Source organism: Anomaloglossus baeobatrachus, chromosome 3, assembly GCF_048569485.1.
Source record: "Anomaloglossus baeobatrachus isolate aAnoBae1 chromosome 3, aAnoBae1.hap1, whole genome shotgun sequence".
Lineage (NCBI taxonomy): Eukaryota > Metazoa > Chordata > Amphibia > Anura > Aromobatidae > Anomaloglossus > Anomaloglossus baeobatrachus.
In genome coordinates this window covers 92,630,038-92,653,338 of record NC_134355.1, presented here as the reverse complement: position 1 = coordinate 92,653,338, position 23,301 = coordinate 92,630,038, and the positions used below count along the sequence as shown (strand labels likewise).

The 23,301-nt window shown below is 37.8% G+C and overlaps 1 protein-coding gene across 1 annotated transcript in view; it reads left to right on the top strand.

Moving 5' to 3' along the window:
* PLCB1 (phospholipase C beta 1) overlaps window positions 1-23,301 on the top strand; it is a 990,679-nt gene that overhangs the window by 283,011 nt on the left and 684,367 nt on the right. The window contains exon 3 of the mRNA XM_075339307.1: window positions 14,339-14,407. Within this exon, the coding sequence (XP_075195422.1) occupies window positions 14,339-14,407 (69 nt within the window). The remainder of the gene's footprint in view (window positions 1-14,338; window positions 14,408-23,301) is intronic.

Genomic DNA, 23,301 nt, shown 5'->3' with positions numbered 1-23,301 from the left:
GTTATTGATGGCCTATCCTTAGGATAGGCCATCAATATGTGATTGGTGGGGGCGCAAAATCTGAAACCCCATGATCATCTAATACTGGTGGATTCATCTGAATGGTGGTAGATCTACAGTTCACAGCCATAGCTACTATTTTTATTATTATTATAGTGCCATTTATTCCATGGCGCTTTACAAGTGAAAAAGGTATAGATAAAACACAAGTACAACAATCATGAATAATACAAGACACACTGGAGAGAGGTTCCTGCCCGCGAGGGCTCACAGTCTACAGGAATGGATGAGGATACAGTAGGTGAGGGTAGAGCTGATTGTGCAGTGCTATAGTGGAGTGAGGGTTATTGTAGGTTGTAGGCTTGTCAGAAGTGGTAGGTCTTCAGGTTCCTTTTGAAGGTTTTCATGGTAGGTAAGAGCCTGATATGTTGTGGTAGAGAGCTCCAGAGTATGGGGGATGCACGGGAGAAATCTTGTATGTGATTGTGGCAAGAGGAGATTAGAGGGGAGTAGAGAAAGAGATGGAGATGCTATTTTCTGGCAGCAGCCAAGGAATTCCGGTAACAGCTGATCAATGGGAATCCCTGTTATCACACCCCCACCAATCAGATATTGAAAGCCTATCTTATTGAAAGGCAATCAATACAAAAGTAGTGGCCAAACCCTGTAATATGATAATGGAGCTCGAGAAGCGCCTGCATTAATCCAAATGCACATATTAATTCTTATATTAATTATAAAGGGTTTGTTCTAAGTATTTACAGTATAGAGAGGGGATAACTTATTGCTCCTTGGAGATCTTACCGCTGGGACCCCCACTCTTACGCAGAATCATATTCTGCAGAGCTTCTGAATGAAGCTATGGGGGAGAATGCACAACTCTGCTCCATTCACTGTTTATGGGATTGCCACAGATGGCAGGTACAACAATCCGCTACCTCCAGGAGTCACATAATGAATGGATCGAATAGAATGTGTGTGCTTGACCTCCATTCCATTTAGATGGGCTCTCTAAATCCTCATTCTTGGGATGAGTAAATTATCCTACCCCAAACCCTTTAAACCTTTAATGGGGTTCTATTTTTATTTAACTCCAAAGTTATAACATAAAAACAACCACTACAATTGTTCCATTGAACTATCAATCCAGAATAGATGCTTTGGCAGCCCCAAAGTTACCAACACTCTTTTGCCAGGAATGTCCAAATTTTTCTGACATAGTCCCCGTAAAAGTCAAGGATGTCAGAGAAAAAAAGAGTTGGAGTTTACACAAAACTCTCTCATAGCTGGGAGGTCTTAACACTAGAAGTCCCAGAAATTTCGAGCTGCCCCCTGAAGTCCCAAAAGAGGGTCAAATGACCCTTAGTCCAAACTGACCTAACTAACTACAAACTAAATGGCTAAACTCAATGGAAAACAACAACCTCCTGTGGTGCAACAGTAAGGCTATGTACGCACGTAGTGTTTGTCCCTGCAGAAATTTCTGCAGCGATTTGAACAGCACACGTGCGCTTCAAATCGCTGCAGAAAGAGTCCGTAATGAAAAAAAAAAAGACGGTGATTATAGAATGTTAGCTAAAAACCTTCAAATCATTCGACCTGTCTCTGGGTTCCAAAGGTAGAAATGTTAAATGACCCCTCTCTGGGACTTCTAGTGTTAACCAAATTTGGAGACATTCATGGTTGGATTGGGGTTGCAACTTGAATGATTGCTAACATCAGTGTTGGTAAGTACATGGTCCCCCACTAATCTTTGCTTGCAAGCAGTGCATGACTATAGCAGCCAATTAGTGGCCTCAGCAATCATTTACACAGCTACTGACATAAACCGCTCAGTGCTGAGTCATGGTAACAGTAAGTTTGGACCAAGGCAACCGGGTTCAGTGATTGGCTGCAGCATTACTGTGTCCCTGGTCTCAGTCCATGTCATCACTAACAGATTGTAAATAATCACTAGCAAAGGTCACAATAACGTGTGTTCGGTATTCAAATAAAAAAAGTCCATGGAGCCTCTGTTAGGAGTGGGGGGATATCTGGCTATTTTCCTGTGTTGAGACTCCTAACAGAGGGTCCATGGACTTTTTTGATTTGCATACTTCCCAGGGGGCAATGCACCTAGGATTTCACTGTGTTGAGCGCCTTTGCTGGCTGCCAGCAGTGTTTTCTCTGGCTGGTCTCCCCGAGATCAGTGATTGTTTTGTCTTGTTGGTCTACTAAGCATTGCTCCCACCTGGCCAGAATCCTACTCCACACTGATGAGGGGAAATACCCCGAAACAGCTGTCTGGGAATAGATACCTGGCCTTGGTATTTCCCTTGTCAAATCTTTAAACACATCAAGAGTTGAATATTGACTAAAAGGGCCACTTAATATGGTGGTTATGGTGGTCTCCTTAAAAAGAGCCACTCCTTGGCCAGGTCCTTCCTGGAGGGATATCTGGCTATTTTCCGTGTCGAGACTCCTAACAGAGGCTCCATGGACTTTTTTGATTTGCATACTTCCCAGGGGGCAATGCACCTAGGATTTCACTGAGTTGAGCGCCTTTGCGGGATGACGGCAGTGTTTTCTCTGGCTGGTCTCCCCGAGATCAGTCATTGTTTTGTGTTGTGTTCGGTATTGACAGGGGATTGAAGACATGGGGGTTTTTTAGCCACCACTAGAGGGACCTAAAATGGCATGCAACTAAATACAAGGACTCAGAACCAAACAGGTGCTGTTACAATGGACTCATCTAAAGTATCTTTATATAGTTTACGGTAGTCCTGGATATACTCCACTTCATATTCAAATTCTTAACTTCTTTTTTTTTCTTCAAACAATTCTCAATGGACTTTTAGAATACATAAAGTGCAAAATAGGAATCGCTGACACAGTTCAAGAAGTTTTGGCATTTAATCGGGCTTTCATTCATCACTAATGTGGGATATAGCGTTTGGCAGAATAAAATATATATTAGATGTTTAATGTTTAATTCATGTTTTACTTCATTTGCAATAAATATTAAAATATTATTTTCTGAGCTTCTGGAAGGGTCTGAAAAAGAAACAAATGGTAGCTGGAGGACTCTAAAAACCATGTAGTCTGAATATTTTATATTCGTGTTTACTTTGAATAGGAAAAAACAGGTGTTCTTGCCAGTAATTATGTGTCTCTTTTCCTAAGTGAAGCTCTTGAAAGCTTCTTTTGGAGTTTTGGAAAGGAAACTGTATTCCATTTTTATAAATGCATTAAAGGGCACTTGTCATCAGATTCATGCGGCCCAAACTACGCGTATCATGCATGAATAAGACACCAATTGCAGGATGATGGCCAGGTTTGTTAGGTATGTTCCACATACTTTGAAGAGCTGGTCTGGGACTAAAGTTTTCTCTCCAGTTTTCTGTCGTAAAACACTTTGAAAAATTGTAAAACTTTTGTTCAATGCATAGTTTTCACACTAGTCCGAGTCCGCTTCTCCAAAGTAGGTGGAGCATGGGTCGAATGGAGCATGTCAGCTTCCACCTTCAAAATGTATCAAAAGTAACATCGCTTCAGTTGCATACCTTACACTAGCAATAAAACTCCAGTCCTTGACTGGAGAATCATATCTGGCGAGTCATATGCTATGGAGAAGATGTGCCAAACTCTATAAGAGGCTTGCACCTCTTAAAGGGGTTGTCCACTACTTGGACAACCCCTTCTCATTCTCCGTGTTTGCCCCTATAAAAGTAACAAAGCCTATACTCACCACCGGTGCTGATGCAGTTCCAGCGATGTCGGAACTCATGTTCCTGGGGCCATATGACATTGTTATTACTTGTGAGCCCTGTGACCAATCAGCGCCGTCTTCCTTCTACGCACTCTCATACGGTTAAGTCATTAACAGGAAGTGAGTGACAGCCACAGCACTCACTTCCTGTTAATTACTGAGACATCCGAAGGTGAAGAGAAGGCGGTCGGCACTGATTGGACCTTCATAACAATGTCACGTGGACCCTGGGAACACACGTTCCAACACCGCTGGAATTGCGCCGACAACTGAGGGGAGTATAGGCTTTGTTATTTTTCTGACGATCATGGGGAATGAGAAGGGGTTGTTCAAATAGTGGACAACCCCTTTAATAAATTTGTTCCATCTTACCCTACCACGCCTCATCATTAAGAGTGGCGTGTATAAGACCAGTCTTACAGTTTTATTGAATTATTCATTATGTCTCAACTGACGAGTCCAATGTAGTCCATGACCAGCTTCTCCCTGGCTTCTCTCTGACCCAATCCATATGACCTAGGGACCTATCAGTCAACTTGAGTGGGACACAGACCCCATTGGACTAGTCAGACTAGCAACATTTTCCACAGAGAATAGATTTGCTAATAAAAATACTTTTGATTGGGTAAATAAAATAATACCTTTTTTTTATACTTTTTGAATTTCTTGACTCTTGTTATTCCTGTATATAATGATTTGGCCCTACGACAGTGATATTCAAGATCTAGTTCCCTCAGAGCGTAAAAATTAATAAATTAATTGGCAAATATGACTTAAAACTAAGAGGGATTGTTTCAATAAAGTGGTTGTCTGGCATTGTGAAATTGATAAGCTATCTTTAAGTGATAGCTAATAATTTAAACATAATATAGAAAAAAAAGCCCTAATTCATTAAAACCAATACACCAATCTTAATGATTGCAGTGCAAGAATAACACATGCCAAATTAATTGTAACACACATCACTTAATAAATTAGGTACATCTTATCACTGGTGTATGCAGAAATGTTGTATTAGGCCGTTGTCACACTTGCGATTGCCTTGCATGTATCTTGCGTGAGTGTCGCGGTGCATCACTCGGCACGGACTCACACTCTCCTCAAAGGAGCGGATCGGTTACATGCATCTCTATGTAGCTGAGACACTCCTGTGTGAAGAGAGTGTGAGTCTGTGCCAGGTGATGCACCATGAGACTAACGCAAGATACATGCAAGGAAATCGCAAGTGTGACACCGGCCTTAGTCAGGGACCGGAGTGACTTTTCTGGTGTAAGTAACACTGCCACATATAATGAATTTGTCGGCTGGGTATTGTCACATCCCATCCCATCCCGCCCTGGCTCCCTACCCATATATGACTGTTTTGCCACAGATGTCCAATACTGATGTGAATATTTCATGTTGCACAAAAAATTTTCGACATTCTGGCGTAAACATCATGATGAGTCCCGGGCCAAATCTGTCCACCACCTCACCTGCTAACAACCAGGTAATCAGCTCCTCAAGCAGTAGTACAAACCCATGATCAGTAAAAGAGGTCGGCCCACTGCTACAACATATAAAAAAACCACCACAAACGGATGGAAAACATTGACACTTTCAGATGCTATACGTCTTTCCTCCAAACATAATTTGTATTTGCTGTGGAAAGTTGTAGATATTTCACTTTTAAACTTTCATTTGTTCTTTTTTCAACAAATTAAATGTTTCATCGGCCTTTAAATGTCTCCTTAACCCCTTACAGCCATATGATGTACATTTACATCATTTGTTGGTTCCCTGACTTTGATGTGAGCTCAGGTGCTGAGCCTGCATCTTTGCCTGTTGTGTTATTCAGTCATTATTTGCATCTAACAGCCGCAGGTGAAGCGGAGCTATTCACCTGTTAAATACCACTGTCAAGCTGTAACAGCGACATATACAGTTCCGTTCTAACTGCCCATTAGCACCCCTGAGAAGCGATTGCTGGGTGCAGATTTAGTGCCATGATAGCCGGGGACCTACTCCTATGACAGCTAGCCTATGGACAATGTTCACGTAAGAATGTAATTTTTGCTATATATACAGTCATATGAAAAAGTTTGGGCACCCCTATTAATGTTAACCTTTTTTCTTTAAAACAATTTGGGTTTTTGCAACAGCTATTTCAGTTTCATATATCTAATAACTGATGGACTGATTAATATTTCTGGATTGCAATGAGGTTTATTGTACTAACAGAAAATCTGCAATCCGCATTTAAACAAAATTTGACCGGTGCAAAAGTATGGGCACCTCAACATAAAAGTGACATTAATATTTTGTAGAGCCTCCTTTTGCAAAAATAACAGCCTCTAGTCGCTTCCTGTAGTTTTTAATGAGTTCCTGGATCCTGGATGAAGGTATATTTGACCATTCCTGTTTACAAAACAATTCCAGTTCAGTTAAGTTTGATGGTCGTCGAGCATGGACAGCACGCTTCAAATCATCCCACAGATTTTCAATGATATTCAGGTCTGGAGACTGGTATGGCCATTCCAGAACATTGTAATTGTTCCTCTACATGAATGCCTGAGTAGATTTGGACCGGTGTTTTGGATCATTGTCTTGCTGAAATATCCATCCCCTGCGTAACTTCAACTTCGTCACTGATTCTTGCACATTATTGTCAAGAATCTGCTGATACTGAGTTGAATCCATGCGACCCTCAACTTTAACAAGATTCCCGGTGCCAGCATTGGCCATACAGCCCCAAAGCATGATGGAACCTCCACCAAATTTTACTGTGGGTAGCAAGTGCTTTTCTCGGAATACCGTGTTTTTTTGCCTCCATGCATAACGCCTTTTTGTATGACCAAACAACTCAATCTTTGTTTCATCAGTCCACAGGACCTTTTTCCAAAATGTAACTGGCTTGTCCAAATGTGCTTTTGCATACCTCAGGCGACTCTGTTTGTGGTGTGCTTGCAGAAACGGCTTCTTTCGCATCACTCTCCCATACAGCTTCTCCTTGTGCAAAGTGCGCTGTATTGTTGACCGATGCACATTGACACCATCTGCAGCAAGATGAAGCTGCAGGTCTTTGGAGGTGGTCTGTGGATTGTCCTTGACTGTTCTCACCATTCTTCTCTGCCTTTCTGATATTTTTCTTGGCCTGCCACTTCTGGGCTTAGCAAGAACTGTACCTGTGTTCTTCCATTTCCATACTACGTTCCTCACAGTGGAAAGTGACAGTTTAAATCTCTGAGACAACTTTTTGTATCCTTCCCCTGAACAACTATGTTGAATAATCTTTGTTTTCAGATCATTTCAGAGTTGTTTTGCGGAGCCCATGATGCCTCACTTCATAGGAGATTCAAATAGGAGATCAACTTGCAAGTGGCCACCTTAAATACCTTTTCTCATGATTGGATAAACCTGCCTATGAAGTTCAAAGCTCAATGAGGTTACAAAACCAATTTAGTGCTTTAGTAAGTCAGTAAAAAGTAGTTAGGAGTGTTCAAATCAAGAAATTGAAAAGGGTGCCCATACTTTTGCACCGGTTAAATTTTGTTTAAATGCGGATTGCACATTTTCTGTTAGTACAAGAAACCTCATTTCAATCCAGAAATATTACTCAGTCCATCAGTTATTAGATATAGGAAACTGAAATAGCTGTTGCAAAAACCCAAATTGTTTTAAAGAAAAAAGGTTAACATAAATAGGGGTGCCCAAACTTTTTCCCCTGACTGTGTATATATATATATACTCTGGTGCAGGTTAAAGTCCCCTAAGTAAACAAACATTTGTAAGAAAAAAAGTGTTAAAAAAAATATTAAGAAATACAAAAGTTTCCATCACCTTCCTTTTAAGAAATAAGAACAATTTGAAAAATACTTACCTTTAGTACCGCTCCATCTGTAAGAGTCCATAAAAATAAGATCTATCAAAATATAAAATTGATTGAACTAATCAATAAATACGCAATGGGGTACTCCGAAGGAGAGCCAAGAAAGAATCAATATATAGTCGTGTATAGGAATAAATAAAACAATTATTTATTGGTAACAAGTAAAAGGGTGTAGTGGATTAAACAACACAGGCAGGGCAATACGGAACGCATACAGGTCTGAGCAATAAATGGCATAACAAGAAAAAGAATCACAATACTGGAATTGTGTTTTTTCAGCCACCGCAACAATGCAAAAAATTCAGTAAGAGGCAATCAAAACATCCCACATTTCCCACATATTGTTATCACAAAAAATTAGCTCACGGGATGAAAACCCAAATCCTTACACAGCTCCTTCAACTGAAAATGTAAGGGTTATGGGTCTCGGAAAATGGCGATAGAAGCAAATTTTTCCAAATTTTCTAATTTCTTTTCACAACTTAAAAAATATGCATGTTCGGTATTCCTGCAATCATACTGATGAGGAGACTCATATGGCCTGGTCATATTTACTGTATTATGAAGTCTGTAAATAAGAAACCCATAAAACCAATTGAAGAACTGGGGCTTTTTTCACTGTTTTGCTGCACTTGCCATTTTTTTCCTAGCACTCTTCATCGGGCAAAAAACAAGCCCTTATATAGTCATGGTCACGGAAAAAAAGGTTTGGCTCTTGAAATACGAAAAAACAAAAGCACAAAAATAGAACATTGTCTTGTCAAGAAGGGAATAATGGATTTTTAATTTTACCATTGATAGTATAGAATAATATTTGAGTCAGAAATGTTGGTCCTTATGGTTTCCTACACCCGTTCTATCAAGGACCAAGGACCATCCTCTCACTTCTTTAGGTTTTTATAACTAGATCATAATGTCTATTTTTATTTTGAGTTGAGACAATTTTACAAACTATTGATTGTATTTAGTGTTCCAGTGAAGAATAATGTGCCTTATTAAAGCAAGATACATTAACAATTAAAGAAGAACAGAACATCTCAGTCATAATTAAACAAACCCTATCAATCGCTTGCATTAGTGCGTCGGGTTTTAATCACACTGTAATACCAAATGGAAACAAACAATAGCCCTGTATATGATTAGATCTGCAATAGATGTACAGTATCTATGGCGAGGTAATAGATTACAGCTGACGTCCTTATGGTAATTGAGCAGTTTCTGGTCAATATTAACAAGGTCTATTTAAAAAGAACAATTGATTTTGCAATTATGCACTTAACTGCTTTACCTACAGAGATTAATATCACGTGGCTACATTTAATTTATTAAGTGTGACTGTTTTGTATATAGGGTCATTGCCGATGATGTAAATTAAGAATTCCTGCTCACAGCAATACAAATGCATGGTTTACATGATTGTATGTGGTCTGTAAGGTGCAACTTAACACCATGGTTTACATGATCGTTGCATGATTAACTCATGGTTTACATGACTGTATGTGGTCAGTCATTGTATGGTGCTACTTAACTCCAAGGTACCATTCATTTATGATTTCAATTACTTGCAGACAATGGTCTCTGATTGCTGCCTCCACGTAACAATGCCCAGAATTGGAAAAAACTGCAATCCAACTGGTTTTACCTCTGTGACGCTATGTTCAACAGAGCTCATGGCATCTCGAAAACAGGCTTCCTTAACATTATGCCTGATTATATAAATTATTTTTAAGGCACCGCCAAGGGCGCAACAAACGCCCTTAACACTGTCATGTGTGAATCTCTGTAGGGGTACATCTAATGTGTGTCTTAACTAATCCCTTCAGATTTAACTTGGACAGTCATATATTAAATAAAAAGTTTAATTCGATAATTGGTAAAGAAAAAAAAAAACAATCATGTAGACAAAAATAATTTTAAAAAAATTACACACAAAAGAATATACACAATTATTTTAGTCAAAACTGGTTCATTACATAATCATAAAGCATTCAGTTATTTTTATTCAAGTATACTCTAATTACATTGTAAAAAAAATAAATAAAAAAATAACATATAAAGAATATATATCCATTTTACAGTACTTAAAACTTTGACCTTTTATTTTATCAATTAAGAAAATGCAAAATAAGTGATCAAAAAAGAAATTTAATTCAGATAAATATTTTAGGTACTGTAAGGAAAATAAAAAGGGACCTTAATCAACAACATACAGCATCACTTAAAATTTAAGAAGGGTTATAGCTCCTAAAATGTGGCTAAAACTGACACGTTGTGTCCTGAAAGCCAAAATGAGTGAAAAATAACTTGATGATGCGTAATTATAAAAATGTAAATTTTATACTCCTAAACAAAAAGCGTGGTGATTTTTGAAGTCCGTGTGAGAATACATTATAAGAATTAGTAGATGCTCTGAGCACTTCACTCATTATTTCATTGTTTTCCATGGATCTTTTTTTATTATTCTAGCACAAGTTCTGTTCTGCCCTTTTGTGACAGTGAATGTTTAGCATGGCGTATGATTTTATAAATTAGAATTTAATGTGCTCTTTCATGCTGTGATCTGTTTGCTGATTAGATGTAATACTGTCGATTCATTTTAATAAAAAAATATAATTGCTTCCAGATCAAGATTCTTGAAGGAGAAGTCTCTGATGGAGAAATAAACCTAAGAATTTGTACAAATATTAGTATAATATATTAGTGACTTTCTCTAAATGTAAATATTCAATAGGTATGTGACTAATTTTATGTCACCACTTATAAGAAAAGTAATTGCATAATGTAAAGATAAAAGGGTTGTCTGACCACCAAAATACTTTTTTGGGGCATTTTTAAGGTTTTAAAATAATAAACAGAGGCATACTGAATTTCTCAGGGATTCTGCTCAGCCTGTTCTTCAGGTCTGTGTCTGATCTGTTTCAAAGTTACCGAACCACTGGACCCTGTGATTGGATTTAGAGATAAGATGACTAGAAGATTTCATAAGCATAGAAACATCCAAAAACATGCTCTTCCAGTCACCTAACCGCTGCAGCCAATCACAGGCTGCACCAGTCCTGTGACATCAAAATAGATCAGTCATAACTTCTGAAGCCAGAACTGACCCCTAAAAAGTGAAATTCTGACATATATATAATATATATATGTGGACAGCTTATATGTTTGATTTGCTTTTCTAGCTTATGTTTTTAAATCTCTCACACATGTTTATAATTATTCTGATGGGAGTGAGATGTATATAAGGTTCTATGTTTGGAAAGCAGATCAGATTCTGGACCGTGAAGAAGGCAGATTTACCGCTGAAACGCGTAGTCCTATCTGCGCTATTTTCCTGCGATAATGCTGTTCTGAATTGCTTGGACCATTATATTTTAATTAATTTATGAATAAAAAGAAAGAAACATTTTTTTAACAGCATCCTGGATTGCTCACGTTATTGCTGGATTTTGCTTTGTTGTTGTTCATATATATATATATATATATATTACAGTACAGACCAAAAGTTTGGACACATCTTCTCCTCATTCAAAGAGTTTTCTTTATTTTCATGATTCTAAAAGTTGTAGATTCACATTGAAGGCATCAAAACTATGAATTGAAACATGTAGAATGAAATACTTAAAAAAGTGTGAAACAACTGAAAATATGTCTTATATTCTAAGTTCTTCAAAGTAGCCACCTTTTGCTTTTCATTACTACTTTGCACACTCTTGGCACTACCTCTTGTGGTAGTGTATTCCACAGTCTGACTGCTCTAACTGTAAAGAACCCTTTCCTATTTAGCTGTTGGAATCGCTTTTCTTCCACTCGCAGTGAGTGCCCCCTGGTCCTTAGTACTGTCTTTGGAAGAAATAAGTCATGTGGAATGTTTTTTTCTTATTTTTCTGTAATTGATATGGAAAAATAAATGGTTTTATTCAAAACTAGAACTTGTCCTGAAAACATTCAACCTGTCATACATCTGTCAATGGAAAAATTAAAAAAGTTATAGCTCTAAGAAAAAGAGGAGAAAACGAAGCTCAAAAATAAAAAAAATGGCCAGTCCATAAAGGGTTAACAATCAGCTCAGTACATCGGCAGGGCCTTAAAAATGAGGAAGGCAGAAAACTCTTCAATAAGACTCAAGGCTTCAGCAAGGGATAGAGTCTGCTTGTTACCCCAGAATCAGCTTTATATAATACAGTAGCTTCGGACTTGATAAAGACCCCTAGAGTTTACATGCAATATATATATATATATATATATATATATATATATATATACTGTATAAATATATATAATTTGTTACTGGACAGGCAAATTTTTAGGTTTTATCAAACATGCGCTTTTAAATTTATTTTTTTCTCGTCCGAATATTCGAATTGCTTTTGGCATTTTATTTCTCCTTCATTTTTATGTCACTTTTATTTTACTTTACTTTATGTCAACAGAAAATGTAAAGAAAAATAGGAAATACGTGTTATCTTTCACATTTTTTATTTTACATACAACCACAAAGGACCATTGAAGACTATTTTATATTGTGTATTATTTCCGTAGAAATGATTTCTATGTATTGGACATATTTTGGGGCTAGAAACAGTGAATTTGTCTGAGTGTCTTTTTTTTTCTTGCTTCTTTTATTTATTTATTTATTTTTTTCATTTATCATGTATACTGTGCCCTCCATAAGGTCTTAAAAGGTCTTTTTATTGCTGATTTCCACTATAATTGGGGCTGGTATGTTAGCCCCAGTTACAGGGGAAATTTAGCTTCCTGTCTGTATCCTAGAACCCAGCAGCTCCTGCTTTGTCCCTACACTAGAAATAAAATGATCACAGAATTCAGAGCAGAATGCTTCCTATTCTGTATAGACAAGTGCTAGTTCAGTATTGTGTATTTAGCGATCAGGAAGGCAAAAATGGTAATGAATAATGTTTGCCTTTTCTTTGGAGAGTTTGGCTTTGTCTGACAACCAGCTGTCCTCCCCTGGAGCTGCGCAGTCTCCTGCTATGTGTTTACTCTACACTGACATTTTAGAACGTCAGTTCAGAGTAAAGTATGGACCACTCATACATTTATGTGTGTATGGGTGGTGCATAAGTAGTTAAGATTGTGATAAAATAATAAATAATTTTTAATTTTATCACCCATTTCACCAGACAGTTCACTATTTTTTTTAATAAAGGTGTTTAATAAGTCACAACTTGGTAATTCTATAAAAGTAAATTTGAATTTCAAAAGCTGGAAAAGTCACAACTTTCTGAAAATGTACATTTCCTGAGTGTGGTTTACTTATTTATTTCATGTTTCATGGCAAAAGAAAATAAAAATCCATTCAATTTGTCACCAAGAGAAAAAAAAAATTGCAGTATCTTCAAAAGCAATTTACAGAAGCGCTAACATACATATCAGCAATTCCATTTACATCCTTGACAGGCTGTTAATTCACTTTTCAGCAATAAATAAGGTAGTATACTGTATATAAAATGAAATACTCTTCAGTGAGAAATTTATGAAAAATGATATTAATTGTGGGTACTTAACCTCAATTTGTACATTTATAGTTTTGTTATTCCCCTTAAGGAAATTAATTTTCAATTTGGGGTTTCACTTATTTGCATGAGAATAAACCAGATCCTGTTATTATGTATATAAGATTAAGATCAAAGCTTCTTTGCTGATTTCTAGTTCAAATTTTCAAGGCAAGATCACTAGGGGTGTACAATTCTCTGGTACTCAGTGAGATACATGATTACTATTATATGTTTTATTTTATCTAATTTTTGGACAAATTTATTTTTCCATTTAGAAATTATTAAAAAATGAATAATAATAATAATAATAATAATAATTAAACTAAATTCCTATTATTATTATTATTATTATTGTAGAATTATTATATTTTTAAGTTTTTTCCCCTAACCTGTGAGTGACTTTAATTTGATCTTAGAGTCTGTTTCATCATTCTCCTTATGCCTGTTTTTTTTCTAGTTATGCTTTTATTTTATTTTTTATTTTTATTGCATCAAATTCACGATTGTATTTGCGCCTTTTTTGAAGTCCATTTTATATTGTCTAGTTTATATCTGCTCGCCTGTTTGTTTTTTTCCAGTTTTGTAGACAGATTTTTTTCTTAGTTGAGTTTTGTAGACACTTTGGTGATTCCTGATGTTTTTGGCTGATTCATCAATTGCGACTATTTAAAAAGTTGCAAAATTTGGCCCCTTGATGTAGTTTTATGCAAATTTTTCAAAAAGTCGCTTCTTTCAGAACAGTTTGCAAAAAAATATTTTTGTTTACAAAGTCGCAAAAATGGATAATGACAGAAAAAAAGCCATTTTTATACTTTGCACCAAATTCATGAACCGCGTGTGCCATCTTGTTAAATGTGGTGCAATAAATGTCAGTGAATGCCTCACGACATAAAAAGAAGAACGACTTAAAAAAAATGCATTGATGAATTGGGTCCATAATGTTTTTTATATTACTCAATATTTTTTTTTATGGGGTGTGGGTGTACCAATAATTGAGTAGAGTAAGTGTAGGGCCATTTTCTTAATATCTCCCTGTCTGATAAACGGTTATCCTTAAAAATATTAATTTCCTCGAAATATATCATTTATCATTGGTGGCTTTACATACTTTTTTTACATGTTGTACATAAACTTGTCATTGCATTTATAAATAATGCTTATTATTTGGAGTGAGGTTTGAACGTTTATATCTTTATATTTCTCCAGGAGACTGAACTTTTGGATATAAGCTTGGTGAAAGATGCCAGATGGGGAAAGCATGCACGAACTCCAAAGGTAAGGCATTAATCACTATGCTGAAAATATGTTGCAAATCATATTCTGACATATTCCATTCAAATTTATCCTCATTTTTTGAAAAGTTAAAAGAGATACTGAACCATAAAGTGACCTAGAGTTTTAAATACTAATGTTACTTTCTCTACAAGGGAACTGGAAGTGTTAACCTATTGTGAAGGTTCAAACATGCAGCTAAAATAGCGAATAAAATTCTGAGATGTATCAAGACAAACATTGAGTTAAGATCAAGAGAGGTCATTATTCCCCTATACTCTTCCTTGGTCAGACCCCACCTGAAATACTATGTACAGTTCTGGGAACCCCAATTCAAAAAAGACATCGATATATTGCAGCAAGTCTAGAGAAGAGCAACCAAGATGGTAGAAGGTCTGCAAACCATGTCCTATGAAGAGCGGCTAAAAGAACTAGCAATGTTTAGTTTGCAAAAGATAAGGCTGAGAGGCGACTTAATAGCGGTCTACAAATATCTGAAAGGAAGTCACAGTGTGGAGGGAACCGCCCTATTCTCATTAGCACAAGAAAGTACAAGAAGCAATGGGAAGAAACTAAAAGGAAGGAGATTCAGATTAGACATTAGGAAAAACTTTCTGACAGTGAGGGCAGTCAGGGAGTGGAACAGGCGACTTTGGGAGATAGTGAGCTCTCCATCAATGGAAATCTTCAAGTGAAAACTGGATAAACATATAGCTGGGATGATTTAGGAAAACTTGCACTCGCAGGGGGTTGGACCCAATGTCCCTTAAGGTCCCTTCCAACTCTACCATTCTATGGTTCTATGATTCTCCAAATCAATAATCTAGTAATTATTAGATGACTTAACACTAGAGCATCATTTATTGCCATATCGGCTCAATCACTATGACTTTAAAAGTTTTTTCTCCAAGTTAGTAAATTATTCCCTATCCAACTACTGAGATCGTGGACAACACCAAAAATTGTATTCTGTAACCTGGGAACCGGGATCTGGATTGACCTGTAGATGTGCATGCTTGACCTGCATTCATTGTTTATTGTACTGCCAGAGAAATCCTAGTACAGTGCTCAGCTATTTCCAACAGTTACATACACAATGAATGGAGCAGAGTTCGAACTCGCTCACTTCCATTCCTTCCTTTCAAGATAAGCCGGCCCAGTTCCTGGGTTGCAGAGACCAATTCTCAGGAGTCCCAATGGTCAGAGATCTGTAAGTTATCCCCTATTTCCAATGGAGAGGGGATAACCTACTGCCTTGGGAATAACCATTTATTACTCTACCTTTCTGAAAGGGAGGGTGATTTGCTAACAAACTTCTACTTGTGACTTCTCATAGGGGAGCAGACCATATTGAGTACATTACTAAGGCATTAAGAACATGTGGTGTCCATCCAGCTCACTGATAGGAACCTCCTCCTACTTCCATAGAAGCAAGTACATAATTATGACCTGGGAACAGGGTGCAGAGCTCCGGAGTGTGAGATTACATAGAAAGTAGGGTTTTTTTGCCCCCTCTGGAGCAGAGTTCATGCACAGCTGATAAGTAGAGATGGAAGGTGAAACTGTGGTCAGGCCATTAGTATAGATGTGTGACTGCTTTTAGGCAAGACAACTTCACTTTGAATTTTACAAAAAATGCTGATTTGCTTGAATCTGATTTTTTTTTTATTAACTTTTTTTAAATTTCACAAAATTCTTGGATATTTTGTCACATTCTTGCAGGCTGAGAAAGGGGTTAAAAATAATATAGTAAACTCACCTCACCGCTCACTTGTTACGCAGTTTACTGCTCAGTTTTCCACTGGCGTCCTCTGGCCTACGTCTCTTCCAGTTTTCTTGGCAGAAAACATCCTCTTCCTTCTCTTCCTTCTCTCTGCACTAGCACTTTTGTGCACAGAGTCGGCCTCTGGCAACATATTATGTTTTGATGTTTTGCCCTACAAAGTGCAAAAAGTGCTGGAGCAGAGAGAAGGAAGACTCAGAAGAAGAATTCATCTGCCAGGAAGAACAGACGGGACTGGAGCTGGAGGACGGGGTAAGAAGCTGCAACAGCAGGACAGGTAAGCAGCAAGGTAAGTATACTATTCATTTTTTTAATTTTGACATTAGTCTTGTTTTGGGGTCTCTAAGGATTATATAACATTATTAGGCACATTTAATTTGCACGGAATAGATGTGATTCAAATTAAATTTCCTGTCCAAATAAAGTAAACAATGCAATTGTGCATCCTGCCTTACTTCTTTTTACTTCTCATCCTGGCTTCTTTGCTTGAAACAGCAGGGAATTTAGAATATACATACATGTGTATATATATATATATATATATATATATATATATATATTATATATATAAAATTGAAATAGAGCAGCACAACACCAACATTTTTTTTTAGGGTGCAATATTCCCACCTTGCGGTTTCTTCAGATAACATCCATAAAAAGACAAAAAAGCAGGCAGCACTCCACAGGTTTTTAAATTACCTGACCTTTATTGGTCGCATAGGTGCATAGTGACAGAAGAAGGGTCATATCAGAATCGAAACATCACTATGCACCTATGTGACCAATAAAGGTCTGGTAATTGAAAGACCTGTGGAGTGCTGCCTGCTTTTTTGTCTTATATATATATATATATATATTTATTTATTATTATTTTTTTCTGCCAATTTCCAAAGCAAAGACCTTTGGTCACGTGGTCATCTCACCATTCTTTTGGAATATGCAGATTCTGGTGCATCTACAAGGACCTGAAAGTTCCTGTTCACAATTCAAAAAGAGGAAAAAAAAGGTCCAGCATCTTGAAATAATCTTACTATATTGTTATGTTTTAAAACATTGAGTATTAGTCCCAATGAGTAAGAAATAAATGGCAATGGTGACTAAACCGCTGAAGATCCACAATGATGTGCTGGGTCTACTAATCGGAAAAGGTGCCAAGGGTCTCAGCAAATAGGGATTGTTTTGTAGGGTTCTGGCCCAGCAACCATGTCTGATGGATTAAGGTCCTGTGAATTGTTCTGCTCAACTTTAATTGTCACTGAGTCTGTTACCTTAGTTTTTATGTTCTACACGACCTTCTAATGATGTGTTTTAGACCTGTAGACTTAGGCAGTTACATGTCACTGTGCACCCACAAGTTTATAAAACAACATGTTCTTGTTGGTTTCACAAAAGAAGGTAATTTACTAATACAAGGTTCTGAACAAAAGTGCTTTTAGATGTCCTAGAGGATTTTGCACACATAGATAAGGCTTGGGAGAAGTGTTTTAAAGCATCCAATATTTATAACATTGTGAGTTCCTATTCTGAAGACCGTTTTGATGGTTTTTCAGTGGAATGCATCTATGGTCAGACAGTCAAGTTGCATTGTATGTCGAAACACTTACGTTAACATGGCAAAAAGTTAAAAATAGCTGTGTTATAGTGGATGGAAAAGATACATAAAAGGCGTAAGACATTTGTTATGCCCCACTTAGCCATAGCGACTGTCATCTGTAGACTTTTGCTTTCTCATCTTCTACTGATGTTAAATCATAAAAAGAAAATTGAAGGGGATAAGTACTAATTATATAAGATAAACACTGCACTTTGCATTTTTTTACATCAAAACATGTTTATGTCTCATAAAGATAATTAAGGCTGATTTACATTAATTTTACCAATGTGTGATTCTGAATATTCAAAGTTGGCACAACTAGGATTTTTGCATAGAGCGACCGCCAATACCCTTTGTACTATAATGCCGAAATTACATACTGTATATAGCCTAATACCAAGTGGTGCACATTGCTAATAGCATAGCACACCACCAGCTAGTTTAAAAAGTGATACCACTATATACCGATCTTGTAAGTATCGAGAAGGGTGCCAGTTTGTAGACTAAACCAGTACTTATAAACAAACAACTGAACATAAAGTAAAAGAGGGTAGGTAATAGAGAACTAATTACTATTGGGCTCCCTTCTGCTTACGAAATTCAAAGTCATTTTATAGGTTCATTATTGGTTCTGACTGGGAAAGTCCTAAATAAATTTTGGAGGTAGCAGCATACGGTTACAAATTATTAGGGCACTTATTACTCACTGGCACTCAAAAATGTACATAGAAAAGAGGGAGCCCCAAAATGAAGATTAAAATGGAAAAATAGGTTTGTCTTTATAGTGCAAAGTTTTTGTCACCAAAAATATATGGGCTCCGATTCAATAAATGTTTGCAAAATTTTTGTGCAATCTGAAGTCGAAAAAAAATGTTGGGAGGGACAGGCAGTGTCAAGGCTCGCTCGATATATTAGCTTTGAGCTACGCCACAAAAATTACTAAAATTATGCCAGAAATGTATCGCAGCCCCTGGTGCACCGAGGTGTCTATTGTAAGGTTCAGCAAATTAATTAAGAGGTGCACACATCTACATGAATTTGGAACAACTTATGCGAGAATTCCATTAAGACTGGTTTACAAAATGCAAATCTCAATATGTCTGGACCATGATGTTGGTTTGCCCGTAATACTTTTTCTATGACCAATTTCCCACCTTGTTGCTTGTTAAAGGGGTTGTCCACTACTAGGACAACCCCTTCTGATTCCACAAGTTTCCCACAGCTAAAATAATAAAGCCTATACTAACTTTCCATACCGTCACACTTCCAGCTGTGTCGTGGCTTGCGGTTTCGGGGTTCACATGGGGTTGTGACATCACGCAAGCCCCACATTTAATCTGCGGTGACTTCTGTCTCCCGTTTTCAGACCAAAAGAGTTAATCAACAGGAAGTGTGTGCTGTGGCTGCGCTCACTTCCTGTTGATTGCTCATTTTGTCCAAAGGTGGGGAGACAGACGACAACACTGATTTCATGTGGGACTCACGTGACGTCACAACCTCACGGCCCCCAGCACAGCTAGAAGGGTGCCAGTACGGTATTATTTTACCTGTGGAAAACATGAGGAACCAGAAGGGATTGTCCAGGTTGTGGAAATCCCTTTAGTTATTCAGTTCCCTAAAAAAGAGAAGTTGTGCATAAGGTTTTGCCACTGAGCACAAAGAGGATGGGTCTAACAATGGCTTAGCCGCTTCTCTTAAAAAGGTTTTCCCACCATATGTATTTATCACTTATCCACCGAAGAGGCGATAAATGTATGATTGCTAGGAGTCCAATTACAGGGACCAGTAATCACAAGAAGCGAAGTCCCAAAGTATTTTCTATGCTCCTAAGACAGGGAATTAATTGGTGGTGGCACTTGTGCATTAGTGAAATACTTATTCGAACGAATTTGGTGCCAATGATTGGATCCCCAGGAATCATTGGTCTTGCAGAGAGGCAATAACTATATTTAGTGGAAGAACCCCTTAAAACGGTTATTCCCATCAACATGTCATGATTAAGACTGCCATGTTCATAGAAGAAAGGTAGCCCCATATTAGAAATCAAAATGGAATAACTCCGCCAAACTCCAAACTTTGGATGTGAAGCTACAGAAACTGCTGAGAACTGCTGAGTAACAATGTTTCTGCAATTTCCATAGAAATTAGTGTTAAGTATGTAAAAATCATGACTCTCAATGGAGTTATTCTCATGTCAGCCATCAAAGTCTGAGATGGTAATAACCCCAAGGGTTCAGTAGTAGCTGCATTTTGTCCTTCTATGAAGTTTACACCCATGGTGACACCATGTCCCAGAGCTATCAATGGTTGGAATAACCTTCATATTATATAGTAATACAGGTGATGTTATATAAAGATGACTTTTGAAGGCTGTATATAGCTGCACCCTCTGTATATAGGTGACGAGTTCTTTTTCACGTAGCTTATTCTTGCATCTGTTTGTAGAATTACTAAGACATCCTTGTGTGCTTATGGAATTTCTTAGAAGGAAATGTAACCCCCGAGGCTGAAATTCCTGTTTAGCTCTATCCAGATGGTATTTTTAAGCAGTATATTTTTATCCCATTTATGCTCTCTGTTATAATCCTTTTCCAAATAAGCTTTGTTGTCTTCTACCTTCAACGTATATAAAGCTGATTTGATGTTTAAGCCTTTTCCAGGCTGCAGATATCTATAATCCCCTGTTTTTAGGACTTTCCGCAATTCATTCTTGTCAATTTCCAAACCATGATAACACTAATTTTCATGTCACAAACTGCAAACTAAATTGTCACCACATGCTCTGAGGAACAATGACTGTTCAACTAGGAAAGCCAATTATGTCAGGTTTTCTGTGCCTTTTTTTGGCAAAATAATAACAGTACGATAAAACGGCATTGTCTCTCCTCCTTATCTCCTATGTGATCAAGACAGTTCAACAGGAAAACAGAAGCCTAATAATATTCCACCAGGAAAATACGTATGGAAAACCGAAAATGGTAACAGTGCAACAGCAAAATTTAGGCTGGGCTATATACTGTGCTAAAGTCGGACTCAATTAAACATTTAAGGCCGCTTTACACGCTGCGATATCAGTACCGATATCGCTAGCATGGGTACCCACCCCCATCTGTTGTGCGACACGGGCAAATCGCTGCCCGTGCCGCACAACATCGCCCAGACCCGTAACACTACTTACCTGCCCGGCGACGTCGCTGTGACCGGCGAACCGCCTCCTTTCTAAGGGGGCGGTTCGTTCAGCGTCACAGCGATGTCACAGCAGCGTCACTGAACCGCCGCCAATAGAAGCGGAGGGGCGGAGATGAGCGGGACGTAACATCCCGCCCACCTCCTTCCTTCCGCATAGCGGCCGGGAGGCAGGTAAGGAGAGGTTCCTCATTCCTGCGGTGTCACACGGAGCGATGTATGCTGCCGCAGGAACGAGGAACAACTTCGTTACTGCTGCAGTAACAATTTTTGAGAATTGACCCCATGTCACCGATGAGCGATTTTGCACGTTTTTGCGACAATGCAAAATCGCTCATAGGTGTCACACGCAACGGCATCGCTAATGCGACCGGATGTGCGTCACCAATTCCATGACCCCAACGAGTTCGCATTAGCGATGTCGCAGCGTGTAAAGCCCCCTTTAATTAAGAAATTGTCAGTTGGATCAGCCCTTCTAAGCCGTCTACATGGGCATGTAGGTCATAGAAAGATTAATTAACTCATATGTTGATATCTGCGATCTCATGATTTAATCAAGAGATATCCATGTTTATTTATTGATATGTAAATGAGCTGTTAAGATCTATGGGCCGAACACAGATCTCCCTGAGAATCTGCCTCCAGAGATTATTATAATTGAATGGTGGTATTACCAGTGTAAGACATATAGCTCAGGAGAGCAGACTGTCTGTCATTATATGTCTCACATTGTTGAAACCCTTTTCATTTAAAATAATCTCTAGAGGCAGATTCTCAGGGAGATCAGTGTCTGGCCCATAGGTTTTAACAGCTCATTTGCATATTAAGAAAAATGTGATTTTCTCTGGAATAATATATCAAATTGCAGATATCTTTGTAACCCCTGTTAACCCCTTAGATTGCGCTGTTAAACTTTGATAGCGCCATGCAGTGGCTCTGGCGGGGTTCGCATTGTTCCCCGCCACCATCTCCGGCCCCATGACATGATCGTGTGTTGCGATGACAGCGCGGGGTCAGATGATGACCCCTGTTGCTGCCATGACTCACTTCCTGTGAATGTCGGCAAATCACCGACGCTCAGAGGAAGACAGCATTTCTCTGTGCTTACCAAAAGTGATCGGACTGTGCAGTCATAAAATCCCCTAGGGGGACTAGTAAATCAGTAACAAAAAAAAAAAAAAGAGTTTAAAAAAATAATAAAAAAAAAAATTCAAAATCACCCACCTTTTGCCCTATTGAGAATAAAACAATAAAAATATTTAAAAATGCACATAATTGGTATCGCTCAGAAGGGATCGATCTATCAAATAAGACATCAATTAATATGATCAGTAAAGGGAGTAGTGATAAAGAAAAAAAATCTAAATTTCAAAATTATGGGTTTTTGGTTACTGCAACATTGCCTTAAAATGCAATTACAGGTGATTTAAAATGTTGCATCTATCAAATAATGGTGTTATTAAAAATATCAGTTCAAGATACAAAAAATAAGCCTTCAATGAGTCCCAGATCCTGAAAAATGAGAACGCTACGGGTCTAGAAAAATGACAACAAAAGCGCTATTCTTTTTTTTTTTTTTGCAAACTTCTGAAATTTGTTTACCATTTTTAAAAAAGCAAAACTATACATGTTTGATATCTACAAACTTGTAATGACCGGTGGAATAATAATGCCAGGTCAGTATTTCCATATACTGAATATGGTAAATAAAAAAAGGAATTGTGCAATTAAACTTTTTTTTGCAATTTAGCCACACTTGGAAGTTTGTTCCCATTTTTCAGTACAATATGGAGCAGAATAAATGGTGTTATTCAAAAGCACAACTCGTCCCACAGAAAATAAGCCCTAATATGGCTATTCTATTGACGGAAAGACATGCATGCTGCATGCGCCACCCTCTCAGCTGCAAGAATAAAATAGGAGGGGGTAACACGATCTTCACTAAGATGGCGCTGGAGATAAGCGCTATGCGGAGGTGCCAACTCCGACACCATCTTAGTGAAGAAATTAGAGAATAGTAAAATTAGCATAGAGAACAGAGAGAGAGGGAGGAACAACAGGCAGAGGGGCGGGAATCCATATGAATACTCACCCAGCTCCATTGCAGCTGCCACTCAAGCAGCTGCTGATTTTTTAAACTTTACTTTGTTGGATTTGAAAACCTAAACATTCGAGCTGACCACTAATGGTATGTAGAGAATCAGCCTGATAGGGCCAGTATAGCACTGGCTTTAGCTTATATACGAAAATCCTGGTGATTGCTTCACTTTAAAGGGAAGTTAAGCAATACGTAAGAGCAAAGTATGTAATAAAAAAAAGATTACTCCCTGGTAT